The sequence below is a fragment of the Pristis pectinata genome, chromosome 10 (assembly GCF_009764475.1).
Source record: "Pristis pectinata isolate sPriPec2 chromosome 10, sPriPec2.1.pri, whole genome shotgun sequence".
NCBI classification, from domain to species: Eukaryota; Metazoa; Chordata; class Chondrichthyes; order Rhinopristiformes; family Pristidae; genus Pristis; species Pristis pectinata.
In genome coordinates, this window is record NC_067414.1 from 63,192,307 (window position 1) to 63,205,997 (window position 13,691).

Genomic DNA, 13,691 nt, shown 5'->3' on the forward strand with positions numbered 1-13,691 from the left:
GCTCTTAATCCAATAACTACATCCCCGATTCAAGATTCTCCCATGAGTAGAAATATTTTGACATTTACTCTGTAAGCCCTCTAAGGATCTGACGTATTTCAATAAGATCCCCCCCCCCCCCATTCTCCTAAATACCAAAGAATATAGATCTAATTTCTTTTGATGCTCCTTATCCTGGGAATTAGTCCAAAAGAGATTCACTAGGCTATCTCCAATGCCAGTATATTCTTTTTTTTAAATAAGGGAACCAATATTCCATTTGCCTTCCTACCCAATTGCTACACCTGTCTGCTGCAGTCCTTGTGGTGAAGGTAATCCCATAGTACAGCTGGGTAGGGAGCTCAGTTAATAAGACCCAATGACAATGAAGGATGGGTGACATATTTCCAAGTTAGTATGGTGTACGAACTTGGAGAAATTATAAGTGGCAAGTTCCTATTTGCCTGCTGCCTTTATCCTTGGTGCTGAAGGTCACAAGTTTAGGAGATGCTGGTAAAGTAACTGCAGTGCATTTTCAACATGGAACACACTGAACCCTTTGTACACAGTGTGGATGGAATGAACAATTAAGGTGATGGAAGGGATACCAATCAAGCAAGCTACTTTATCCTAGATGGTGTTAAGCTTCTTGAGAGCTGATGGAGCTGCACTCTTGTAAGTAAGTAGACAGTTTCCCATCATACTCACAACTTGTGCCTTGCAGATGGTGTAAATATGCCTAAAGGTGTCAGGAGCTGAGTCACTTGCCACAGAATATCCAGCATCTGACATGTTCTAATAGCCAAAGCCAATGGTGAACCCAAGGACATTTAATGGTGGGGGAAACCCAGTGATGGTAATGCACCGGAAGTGTGGCGACACTTGCGGGCTGCCCCCAGAACACTCTACGCAAAAGATGCACTTCACTGTGTTTCGATGTACATGTGACTAATAAAGATATCTCATCTTTCAATGTCAAGGATATGTGGTTAGATTGTGCTGGTGAAAATGGTCATTGCCTGGCACTTTGGCACTGTCACCTTGAGTGTAAGATGGGAAGCATACGTTAAGCTCAAAGAACAAGGCACTGGGTACACCTTCTGTAAGGGAAAACCAGAAGAGGAACATCACCTTCATGGAGTGGGGTTTGCTGTATATGAATGAGTTGCTCTGTCATCTCAGTAATACTTCTGCACAATAAGTGAACATTTCATGACTCTGCACCTCACTTTTACACAGACCCTGTAAGCTATGGTCACCAGTGCATATGCCCCAACCCTACATCAATAAACCAGGCCAAGTAAAACTTCCATTAACTTAGAGAAAAACACATTGATCTTCAATGCCAAGGTCACCTGGGTCCAAAAAGACAATCCTCTGGAGAGGTGTGACGGGCAGGTTAAGAATGGGAAAAGTTAACCCCATAGGCCACCTCCTGACAAAATCCTATCACAACCAATATTCTGTTTCATTAGAGAGACAGGCAAAAAACTTCATGACAACACCCTGCCCCACAGGGGTGGCTTGTATTAAAATCATGTTTTAGCCTGAGAAACGGGCAACAATGTCACCTGTATCATTACTAGGAGATCCAGGAGTTAATTGGCCACAACTGCAAGGTCCACTTGGATAGGAATTCCACTTCATTGGAGGGGGGCACCTGAAGCTCAAAATCCAACAGAATATCAGCTGCAGAACAAATGGTGAGTGGAAAGGACAGCAGGAGGTCCTGCAACTTGTTGATTGCTGTGACACACAGGGATGTGTCAGTGTTGTGAAGATGATCTACAGGTCAAACAACCCAAGGTCTCACGCTGCTGAGAGCCCAGACAGAGGAAAATTAGTCAGCACCCAATGCATGTAACACTGAACAACTCCTCAACCAGGACCCTGTCCTTGACTCTATCCAACAGCAAACCTGCTGCTTGTGCAATCTGACAAGAGATTGAAAAGGCTATATGCCAACAAAAAAAATCATAACCTCAGGAACAGATTGTATCCCGTCTAAAATTTTAAATTTAGCAGAAAGGAATTTCAGTCACAAATTTCCAACCTCATCTTTTGCATCTGGGAAGAGCAAGGCACATCCGTAAACTTCAGACACAATTTATGTGACATCTTAAAGAAACGAGGTAAATTCAACTACAGAAGGGTTTCCCTGTTGCCTGTCACAAGTCATTGCCAGGGTCCTTCTCAACCACCTACACCCAATGAAAGCAGCCTTTCAGTCAATGTGTGGATTGTATCCTGCTGAAGACAAAGTGAACATCATTTTCACCAAACATCAATTCAAAGACAAACAGAGAAGCATCAACCATTACACCTGGCTTTTCTTGACCACACGAAAGCCTTCAACTCCATCAATTGAGGACTGTGGAGGAGCCTTCCCAAATCTGTCTGCCAGCAGAAATTGTCTTCATCTTATTTCTGCTACAATCAGAGACGTAATCCTAACCAACTGGTCCACAGCAAACCCAATCTCACTGCAAACTATTGTCATGCAAGGTTGCATTATTGTCCCTTTTCTCAATCTTTCTTGATCCAATACTGCACCTTATCTCCAACAAGCTTCCCACTAAAGTGGAGCTGATTATAGAACATATGTAAATCTGTTCAACCTATGTCACTTACTAACTCCACTCTAGAATCAAGGCCACCCCAACAGTCATTGAACTGCTGTATTCAGACATCACTGGTTTATTCACCTGTTCAGAGGTCAGGCTCCAAGTTATCACGTCGTTAATTGAACTATGAGAGAATAGGCCTTGCACCTCCAGATCTGCAGTACAAACCTGCCCCACTACACAACAGCACCATCCAGAGTAAAGGTCTGCAACAAGATTCTGGAAAGTATGGGCCAGTTCCCACATCTTGGCAGACACCACTCAACGTAGCCATGTATCAAAGATGTTAACCTCTCCACTCTGAGCCCTACCACAGCAAAATTTACCAAGTGGAGAGAGGAACAATTCAAGGATATGTTCAAACTCTCCTTGAAGAAGTGTACCATCTACACAAATTCTGAGAATACCCTGACCCATAACCACTCAAGATGGAGAATTATTATTTGGCCAGGAGTATGCAGAAGCACAGCACCAAAGGCAAAAGGAGCACAGTACTTCACAAACTACCCACCTGTCTGCTCCATTAAGTGCTTCCTATTTAACCTCTTGTAAAGTCTATGGATCTCACTATGCACTGATCAACTCAGAACCCTTAGAACTGGACTGGAAGCAAGTCATCTTTGATTCCAAGCAACTGTCTGAGGAGGAGGTATCCTGAGGAAGTTCAGGATTCTAGCACAATTCAGGACTAGCATATATACAGAAATTCCAACACACAGCTGATCACCAAGGATTTCTCTATTGTGCTATGGAATTGAACTTTTCATGGGTTCAAGTGAAGGGGCAAATTCCATTTTCCAACCAATCACTTTGGGGAGCCTGCACCAGATAAGACCTGCACAACTGCAAGAATAGTGCAAGTATGAAGTCATTTACACTTTTTGATTTAATTTGCGCTTACTTAAATGTACCTTTCTAAACAACTGCTGAATGAACAGATTTTTGAATGTTTATGAATGCCAAGTTTTTACACAGGTTGTGCAACTGGATGAGCCTGGGTAGGTAGGCAGGCTAACTGCCTCTCCAAGCATCTGTGGGGATTTATGACTGGCAGGTCCTACTCTGCAAAGATCCTCACCAATGAGGTGGATGCCAGCTTCCTTAAGGATACTCACACAGGGGGAAATCAGGTCACAGCATCGAGCAGATTTAGCAAGTGGCAACCTCGGATGGCTTGCCATTCAGCAGATGTTTGGGTTATCTTCTTAAACCACTTAAATGCAAATGTTTAAGCTACATTCACTAACATCTTAGTTCTGATTCTGGGAGGCTCATGACTAAACTAGCTCCCATTTTAACTCTGCCAGATTCAGTTTTCTTAACCCAACTACCAACATGGATCGATGACAATGATTCCATAAAGACTCAGATTTAATATAACTTCTAAAGTATGAACAAAGATGATAGTTTGAGAATTCCAAAAACTAAATTGCACCAGCACTAAAGTGGATGAAAGAATTGCAAGGGCATAAAGTATGGTGAACTAAATACCATTAATTTTCTGCTCTGGTTAGAAGAATGCAGGCAAGCGCTTCATGGCCAGCCAGTAGTTTATCACCTCCACTGTACAATAAAATGCACAGCCAGACACAAAGCAAACATTTTGCTTACTAAAAATACTAAAATGAATTTAAAACAGGGGACCAAAAGTTTTAAAACTGCAATAGTTAAGACAATTTCACATAGGACACAAGAGGTGATTCTGTCCCTATGCCTGCACCAGTCAAAGAGCTATCCATGTTCCATGGTCTTGCATGTCGTTACTCTTCAAGTACACGACACTGTTTTTAAAAAAAAGTGGCAAAGACTTTTGCCTCTTACCACTCTTTCTGGCAGAGAATTGCAGTCCCCAAATAGCTTGAAGCAGTGAAAAGGTTTTTCCTCATCTCCCCTCTCTGCTTTCTACCAATTACTTCAAACAGGTGCCCTTGGTTTTTGATGTGCCAGCAAAGGAAAATGGGACCTTTCTCTATTTATTCATCACAATCAAGTCTCCCCTCAGCCTCACTTATTCCAAAGAAGAAACCCGAAGCTACAAAATCTTTCCTCATTGCTGAAATTTTCCAGGCCTGACAACAGGCATGTAATCTTATTGTATCCTCTCCAGTGCAATCTCATCTTTCCTGTAATCTGGTGACCAGAACCATACACAATATCCAAGCTAAGGCCTAATAAGCTGATTATACAATTCTAATACAATCTCCATGCACTTATCTTGTATGCCTTGACTGAAACATCCTGAATGCCTTTTTAACTGCCATTTTCTCCAATGGATAGCAAACCCTGGTAGAGGACTTTGAGTTGTACCAAACAAACTAAATGTCACACATTATGGAATGCAGCAATCTTGGTAGTTGTCCAGCTACATAGATGCTATGGCCAAGAAAGGACACCAGTGCCTCTACTTCCTCAGAAGGCAAAGAAAATCTGGCATATCCCCAATGACCCTCAACAATTTTTACAGATGCACCATAGAAAGCATCCTACCCAGATGCATCATAGCTTGGCATATCAACTGCTCTGCCCAAGACTGCAAGAAATTGCAGTGAGTTGTGATTGTGAACACAGCCCAGTCTATCAGGAAAACCAATCTCCCCACCATTAACTCTGTCCACATTTCCCACTGCCTTGGAAGAACAGCCACCATAATCAAAGGCCACTCCCCACCCCATCATTCTCTCTGCTCCCCCATTCCATCAGGCAGAAAATGCAAGAGCTTGAGAACAACTACTACCAGGCTCAAGGACAGCTTTAATCCTGCTGTTATAAGACTCGTGAATGGACCTCTTATACAGGAAAGTTGAACTCATGATCTCTCAATCTCTCTCTTCATGATCCTTGCACTTTATTTGTCTACCTGCACTGCACTTTCTAACTGCAAAACTACATTGTTATTGTTTTCTGTTTATGCTATCTCAACGTACTTACATATGGAATGATCTTTCTAGATGGCATTCAAAGCTTTTCACTGCATCTCGGTACACGTGACAATAATAAACCAATTACCAATGTCAAAGGGAAGCTCACAGATAAACAACTATTCAACTTTGTCCTCAAGGGCAAAACAGTGGAAAAAAACAGCTCACTAATCAATGGATGTGACAGTAAATGAAGGCTGCAACAGAGTATGATAAATTCTTGCCTTCAGATCCAGTTTTAGCTTCTGCCGAGGATGATCTGGTTGGCAAATGTGCATTTGTTTCTCCATGCTAAGAAGTCACATGCAGGCTTCTTCAGTACTTATCTGATCTGCTACCTTTAAGAACCCATGGGCATGCACTTCAAGATTTCTGTTTCTCCACATTTCTTGATTCCTCCCATTTACTGTATATTCCATTACCCAATTGCTCTCTGCAAATGCATTACCTTGCATTTCTCCAGATTAAATTCCATTTGTCACTCATCTGTCCAACTGACTAGACCATTCACGTCCCCTTGAAGTCAAAAGCTTTCATCCTCCCAATCAACCTCACAGCATTTTCTTTGTCATGTTTCTTGCATCTAACTCCATTATTACAAACACCTAAAAGACGTCTCAAGTCATTTGAAATAACACTGGTAACAGCCCTCCAGTCACAAAATCATCCATCAATTATTATTCCCTCATTTCCATAACTAAACCAATTTTGGATCCAATTTAAACATAAAAATGCCAGATTCACTCAGGTTAGTAAATATGGAAACAGATCCAGAGTTAAATGTTTCAAGGTGGAAGACCCTTCAGCAGAACTGGGAGAGAGAGAAATTGCAAAGAGTGTGGCAAGAGAGACAGGTAGAAATCCCAGAGAGAGGAACAAAGCTTCTTCAAACTGGACATTCCTGGAAGTATCTGTGGAAAAAGAACCTCCACCTGAAACATTACCACAGATGCTGCCTGACCTGTTGAGTGTTTCCATCATTTTTTTTGCACCTGCAGTTTTTATTTAATTTTCATTTGGTTCCAATTGCAACTGATAAGCCTGTACTTATTAGCTTCAACACTTAAAACAAAACCATGAAACAACTAAACAGTTATTGCTTGAACAAATAAAACAGCTGTATTGCATACAAGTAGTACTGTTGCACTGCAATGCTATAAGACTAAACATATTCATATCACAATTTTAAAAATAGGTTGCATCTGCACACAAATTTATCCAAGAATATAGTATTTCAATTACTAAACAATTTTTATGTAAGACAAATTTGAAAAATTTGTAAGTAATAACAATAAGACTAATCAAAAAACTACAAGTCAATCAGACAAACAAAAAGGAAACACTCTTCGGGGAAAAAAAAAGGCATTTTGCAAATAAAATGCTGATTTAAATATGCTGAGAATCAAAGCAGGAAGTTATACAGTAGAGGTGACGCACGTATAAGAGTATCACCAAGGTTTGTGGTACAAAATTAAGATTAAAAATAGATACTGTAAACTGGTGCAAAAAAAATGGAACTACCTAACCTAACGATTTTGAAACTGTTGTTATCCAACAACTATTGTGGAATGAATAGAAGTAAAAACAAACCACTTTATAAATTCTTTTATCTATTCCAAACAAAATTGGATACATACAAATGGAACAAAAATAGAACAAAAGACTGCAATTAAACCTTCAAGGAGGTTCTTTAGTACATTTCACATTCCCAGCCAACAGAAATTACTGCGATCTTGTTGTGTTTATTAACCAGAGAGAACCCACCTGATGCTCAATGTGAACTCCGTCGCCCGTGGGCCACCGGTGTTTGTTTGAGTAGCCGCCCAGCTGCTCGCCCGGCTGCCGCTGGAAGAAGTAACCCACCGTGGCGTCGTCCTGAGAGCGCCCGCTGATGAGCGGCTGCGCTCCGGGGTGACCAGATGCGATGGCCGGGGTGGCGCCGGGCCTAGAGCTCCGGGGACCGCAGCGCCTCCAGCACCAGGCCGCCGCTATCGTTGCTGTTGCCATTTCCACCGCTGCCATCCGGAGCAGCCCCGCCGCCGGTACTCCCGTGCATCATCCGCGCCGAGTCCTGCTGCCAGGTCACTTCATTCATGCCCAGAAGGACACATGGAGTATTCATTCCACCACGGCTACCTGGGGGGGGGGGGGGGGGGGGTAGATAGCAGCAGATCAACAAGCGAGCAGGGCGAGGGGCCGGGACGCCGGTGCCCGGGCACCACTCAAAGCCCCGGACCCCATCGCCACACAAAAAAGGGCGGGGGGGGGGGGGCCTGACACGGACAGCTCAGCCGGAGCGGGACATAAACCCGACCCCCGACCCCCCCCCCCGAGGGTAGGGCCGGGGCGCCGGGCGGAGGCTCCCTCCCTCCCTCCCTCCCCTTTGTTCCGGCTGCTGTGTGCAGGGTGTGTTTATCCGCGTCTCCACAGGCCCGGTTGGTCGGCACCGCCGTCGGGAGTGCGGGCTGCCGGCCGTGGTGGGCGGCCTCGGCCGTACTCACCGGCGCGGTGTGTGCACGGTGGAGGGCTGGGCCGCTACCTTCCCCCCCTCTTTTTTTCCTTTCGCTCGGTAGCCTCTCGCGGAGTTCACAGCAACATGGCGCCCGGCATCTTGTCCGCGCAAAGCACGCCGGCCCCGCTCCTCCCCCGGGTCCCGTCCTGGGCGCCCGCCAGCGCGCCAGGCGTCCCCAGTACAGGGGGAGGGGCCTGCGAGCCGCGCTCCCGCACACTGGGTGGGGGTGGGGCCTGCAAGGCGCGCTCCCGCACACAGAGGGAGGGATGGGGCGTGCGAGGCGCGCTCCCGCATACGGTGGGACTGTGCAACGAGCGTTCCCGCACTCGGAGGGGTGCAACGCGCGCACACGGAGGGAAGGTGGGGGTGCAAGGCGCGCTCCCGCACACGGAGGGAGGGGAATCGTACGAGCTGCGCTTCCAACGGGAGCAATCGTGCAAGCCGTGCTTCCAACGGTGGAGGAGGAGGTTTGTGCAAGCCGCGCTCCCGCATACGGGGGCGGGGATCGTACAAGCCGCGCTTCCATCGGGGGTGGGGGGTCGTGCACGCCGCGGGCCGAATAGGGGGACCATGCAAGTCGCGCTCCCACAGACGGTACCAGAGACGGAGGGAGACTATACATGCTGCACCGCCAAAGGCAGGAAGACTGTGCAATGCCAGAAGCAGCCTGGCCCAGTGTGGTGGAAAAGTGGACAGGGCGGGTTGCAGTGTCAGTGAGAGAAGCAAACTGGAAAAGTTGCACCAATGGAGCCAAGGCAAAGAGGAAGGACAAGTTCTGCTGGCACAGTCTGCTTAGATTGAAAGGAGAGATACTGAAGACTGCACGGTTGGAGGTAGTGGCTGGATTACATGGCCAGACTCAGTTGGACTGATTTTGCAATGCAGACGGAGAAGCTGGGACACTCAAATTAACTTGGGTCTGTAAAGTGAATGCTATCTATCACATACACTGCAGTATCTGAACCAGGCTTTATCAAAAGCATCTCCCAAACTCATGAACTCTGAGACTAGGAGCTGCATAGAACACCATATATAAATTCCCATCCAAGTTTGGAAATCTGTTGCCATTCCTTCACTGTTGTTAGTCAAAATTCTGGAATGCCTTGACTTTTTAACACTGGAAGCAGTTGAAAACGTGGCTCACTCTCAGCACCACTATTTCAAGGGCAATAATTGAAGATTTTTTATTAAATCCCACTGCAGCCCCAGAGGAAAAGACTGATGAAACATGCTGCCCACTGCCCTGATTCATTAAGGAAATATAAACATTTGTTCCACATTTCGTAATAAAATTGAACATTTATGCAAAATAATTTGTAATTTTGCTCAATTTTAATTTTGCTATTAATACTTGATTTTTGGCTGCTGTACCAGTACAAATATTTTGAAATGATCAACATCGGTATTATTATCAGTAAATTACATATCAGTGTTTCAGGATGTGTTTTCACTGGAGGCAGTGCTGAGAGTTTATTAGATTGAACCCTGGGATGAATCAACCCAGTGATGAATGAAGATAAATTGAGCAGCTTGGGCATATGTTCATTGAATAAAGATGACACAAAGATTGGTGGCGTTGTGGATTGTGTAGAAGATTGCCAAAGGACACAGCAGGATATAGATCAGTTGCAGATATGGGCAAAGAAATGGAAGATGGTGTTTAATCCAGCCAAATGTGAGGTGTTGCACTCTTGGAGATCAAATGTAAAAGGCAAAACCCTTAACAGTGTTGATGTACAGCAGGATCTTGGGGTCCAAGTCTATAGCTCCCTGAAAGTGGCTGCACAGGTCGATAGGGTAGTAAAGAAGGCATTTGGCATGCTTGCATTTATTAATCGAGGCACTAAGTTCAAGAGGCAGGGAAGTATGTTGCAGCTTTATAAAAACTCTAGTTAGGCCACATCTGGAGTATTGCATTCAATTCTGGTCTCCCATTATAAGGAGGATGTGGAGGCTTTGGAGAGAGTGCAGAAGAGGTTTACCAGGATGCTGCCTGGATTAGAGGGCATGTGTTATAAGGAGAGGTTGGACAAACTTGAGTTGTCTTCTCTGGAGTGGTGGAGGCTGAGGGGAGACCTGAGATATATGAGATTATAAGATTATCTATGCATAGATAGAGTAGACAACCAGCATCATTTTTTTCCAGGGTCAAAATGTCTAATACTAGAGCGCATGCATTTAAGGTTGGGGGGGGGGGGAGGGGTAAATGCAAAGGAAATGTGCTTTGAATCTCAACAATGAGCTCTCAACAGTGAGACATTTATTTGTTAATCTTGCTACCATCAAGATAGGATTGAAGAGACTATTATTTTGTTGTCAACTTTATTGGAAAGGACATAAACAACATTGTTTACCTATCCTTACATTATCAAAAGGATAAATCTGCTCTCACACCAAGTTAAGCTACAAGTGAGGGGAAAGTGACAATTAGACAACAGTTGACTGATTATGTAACCAAAATTCTCCACTAACTGGAGTCATAATAATAATAACAGAATCTGATGGTTGTGATTGAAGAGATCTCCAGTTATCCTTGGTGGGAAGCACTCATGGCTTAGCAGTTTTCAGCTGCATCCTCATTGACCTTAGCTGCTTCATAAGATCAGAAATGTGGATATTTCTGATAAATTCACATTGTTCGGTTCCATTCATAACTGCCTCTTATGACGCAATCTGTACCACCTCTAGCAAGACCTGGCCGTAATCCAGATTTGAGTTAAGTGGCAAGAACATACATGTGTACCAATACCAAGCAATGATTATTTCCATAAGACAATCTAACGATCTTCCCATGTCATTCAATGGCATTATCATCATCAAAGCATTCAACATTCGTTGAGGTGAATCAGAATTCGACCAGTCTCATAAAAAATTATCACTAAAAGAAAGAATCAAAGGTTGGGGATTCTGCAGTGTCCAACTCAGCTGCTGACTCTCTGAAACTTTTGCAACATATACAAACCATGTGTCAAGAATGTGATAGAATGTTCTTTGCTTGCATATATTCATGCAGCTCGTGCTGCATTCAAGAAGCTCTACATCATTCAGGAGAAAACAACACATTTAACTTACAACTGAATTATGACCTTAAGCATTTGCTTCCTCCACTAATGGTCCACCATGCAGGATGAACTGCAGCAATCCTTCAAGGCCTATTTGACTACAACTTCCAGCTACATGACCCCTAACATTAAGAAGGTCAAAAGTAGTAAAATTCCAAATCAAATCCAATCTTGACATAGAAATAAATCAACACTGCTTCACTGTCACTAAATCAAAATTCTGTCTAAAAATAACCAGTAATGTTAAGGAGGGTTGTTCACCAAAATCTCTTCAAGGTATTTGGGAACTGGCAATAAATGCTGGCCTTGCCATGTTAAGAGTTTTTTTCCTCATAGAACTTTCTTTGCTCCTGTCCCACATTGGTACAGAAGTAAAAAAAGCTGATGAATTGAGCTTGGTGTTCATCTAAGTGATCTGATATCACATGTGCAGTCTTAGTTTAAACAAAGGAGTGAAAAGGATCAAAGAGTTTGATTTAACAAAATGAATCAATATGGAAAATTCCAGCCCAGATGGCAATTGTGCTGGACTTTTTCTTCCAGTTCTGGGCATCCTGCTGTACCCTATATGAATTTGCTCTCTAAATCTGCAAATTTTTAGCAGGTGCCACGATATGAGGTATGAAGGTACTTTGTGCAATTGCCAGTTTGGCTAAATGATCGTATTTTCATTTCACTTCAAGAAGGTCAATGGTTCAAAACCTACTCTAGGAATGGGAATACCACCAGCTGAAAGGTCCCTTCAAGTCACGATCTATCCTGAGTTGGATATACTGTATATCACTATTCCTTCATCATTGCTGGATCCAAATCCTGGAACTCCCTTCCCAATACCATTGTGAGAGGACCTTCACCAGAAGGACTGCTGCATTTGAAGAAGACAGTTCACACCAAATTCTCAAGGGCAATAAAATTGGGCAACAAATGCTAGTTTAGCAAGGGACACCTACATTCTAAAAAATGAATATAATTTGAACATACTCTAAAATGAATCCTTGATGCAGCTTGTTGACAATTTGTTGGTTTGCCAGCTGTTTGTTAGGTAGATGTAAAGCAGCCTAAACACCATACAACTTGGATCATTAATGTCTCTCAGTGCTGCCAGTGACCATTCTTTTACTAACACTACTACAACAGTTCAACTGTTTAATTATCTAATTTGATGGTATCTAAATCACTGTCTGGAAAATAACTGCAGAATTTGCCTAATGATTTCCAATCCTAACTAATTCATTGGCTGAGTAGAGTTTTGACCCTCTTGAGAAAACAAACGACACTGATGAATTCACGTGTGAAGGGCTGCCTCACCTGGAATGATTGTTTCGGGCCTTCCAGGTGAAGGCAGTCCTTCACATGTGAATCCACCGGTGTCATTGATTGCATCTGGTGTTCCCGGTGACGCTCCTCTACATCGGTGAGGTCCAATGCAGATTGGGGGATCATTTCGTCGAGAACCTCTTCGCTCCATCCACCATAACAGCCAGGATTCTCCCGGTGGCCAGCCATTTTAATTCCACTTCCCATTCCCACACCAACATGTTTGGCCTTGGCCTCCTCTTCCTCCAAGCTGAGACTAGACACAGATTAGAGGAACAGCACCTCATATTCTGCCTTGGTAGTCTCCAGCCTGACGGCTATGAACGTCGATTTCTCTAACTTCCGGTTACCACTCCCCTCTGTTTCCCTTTGTTTTCCCTTATCCCACTGGCCCCATCACTCCTTTTTCCCCCTCCCCTGCCCTCTCAATCTCCCCATCACCACACATTCCTCCCTTTCCCTCCAGTTTCCCTCCCCACCTCCTTCCCTTTATTCCATGGTCCATGGTCCTCTCCTATCAGATTCCATCTTCTTCAGCCCTTTTGTCACTTCCACCTGCCAGCTTCTTACATCATTGCCACTCTCCCCCTCCCCCACCTGCCTATCACCCCCTCACCTGGATCCACCTCTCACCTGCCAGCTCTTGCCCCACCGCTTCCCCCCACCCCTTTATACTGGCTGTCTCTCCTCTTTCTTTCCAGTCCTGATGAAGGGTCTCCAAAATGTCGACTGTCCATTTCCCTCGTAGATGCTGCCTGACCCATTGAGTTCCTCTAGCATTTTGTGTGTTACATCAGTTCACATTGAGGTTATTGATATAGGTGCAACTTTTGATCATTTTTAGCATGGGAAATTCTATTATATGAAGGTGCTTTTTCACCAGAACATCTGTGAATGGTTATTTTTTATTTGCAATTGATTAATTGATAAAGTAGATTATACAGAATCGAGTTTGGTATTATGTTATAATGATAAAATTACCACATCTTGATTAGCTGAGCCCTTTTCAAATTAATAGAATGCTAACCAGAATTTATAATTGCTATTTTTGTTTACAAAATAATGGAAAAACTAAAGATTTGAATTTGGTAAATCATACAAAATGGCAAAATTAATCCACTTCGAACAGACTCAAAACATAAATTTTCTTTTTAATATACACACAGTCTATCATGGAAGAATAATAAGAAAAAGGCCTGTGGAAATTGGCTGTTGCTAACATGTTAATCTTGTGATAACAATAAAGCTGCAGTATAATCGTTATTATTTTGTGATGTAT

General features: G+C 43.6%; 1 protein-coding gene across 1 annotated transcript in view; it reads right to left on the reverse strand.

Moving 5' to 3' along the window:
- Positions 1-7,643, reverse strand: part of LOC127574859 (pumilio homolog 2-like) — a 91,600-nt gene extending 83,957 nt beyond the window's left edge. Inside the window, 2 exon segments of the mRNA XM_052024309.1 lie at positions 7,286-7,571; positions 7,573-7,643. Of these exon segments, the coding sequence (XP_051880269.1) occupies positions 7,286-7,571; positions 7,573-7,643 (357 nt within the window).
- Between the last annotated feature and the right edge of the window lie 6,048 nt (positions 7,644-13,691).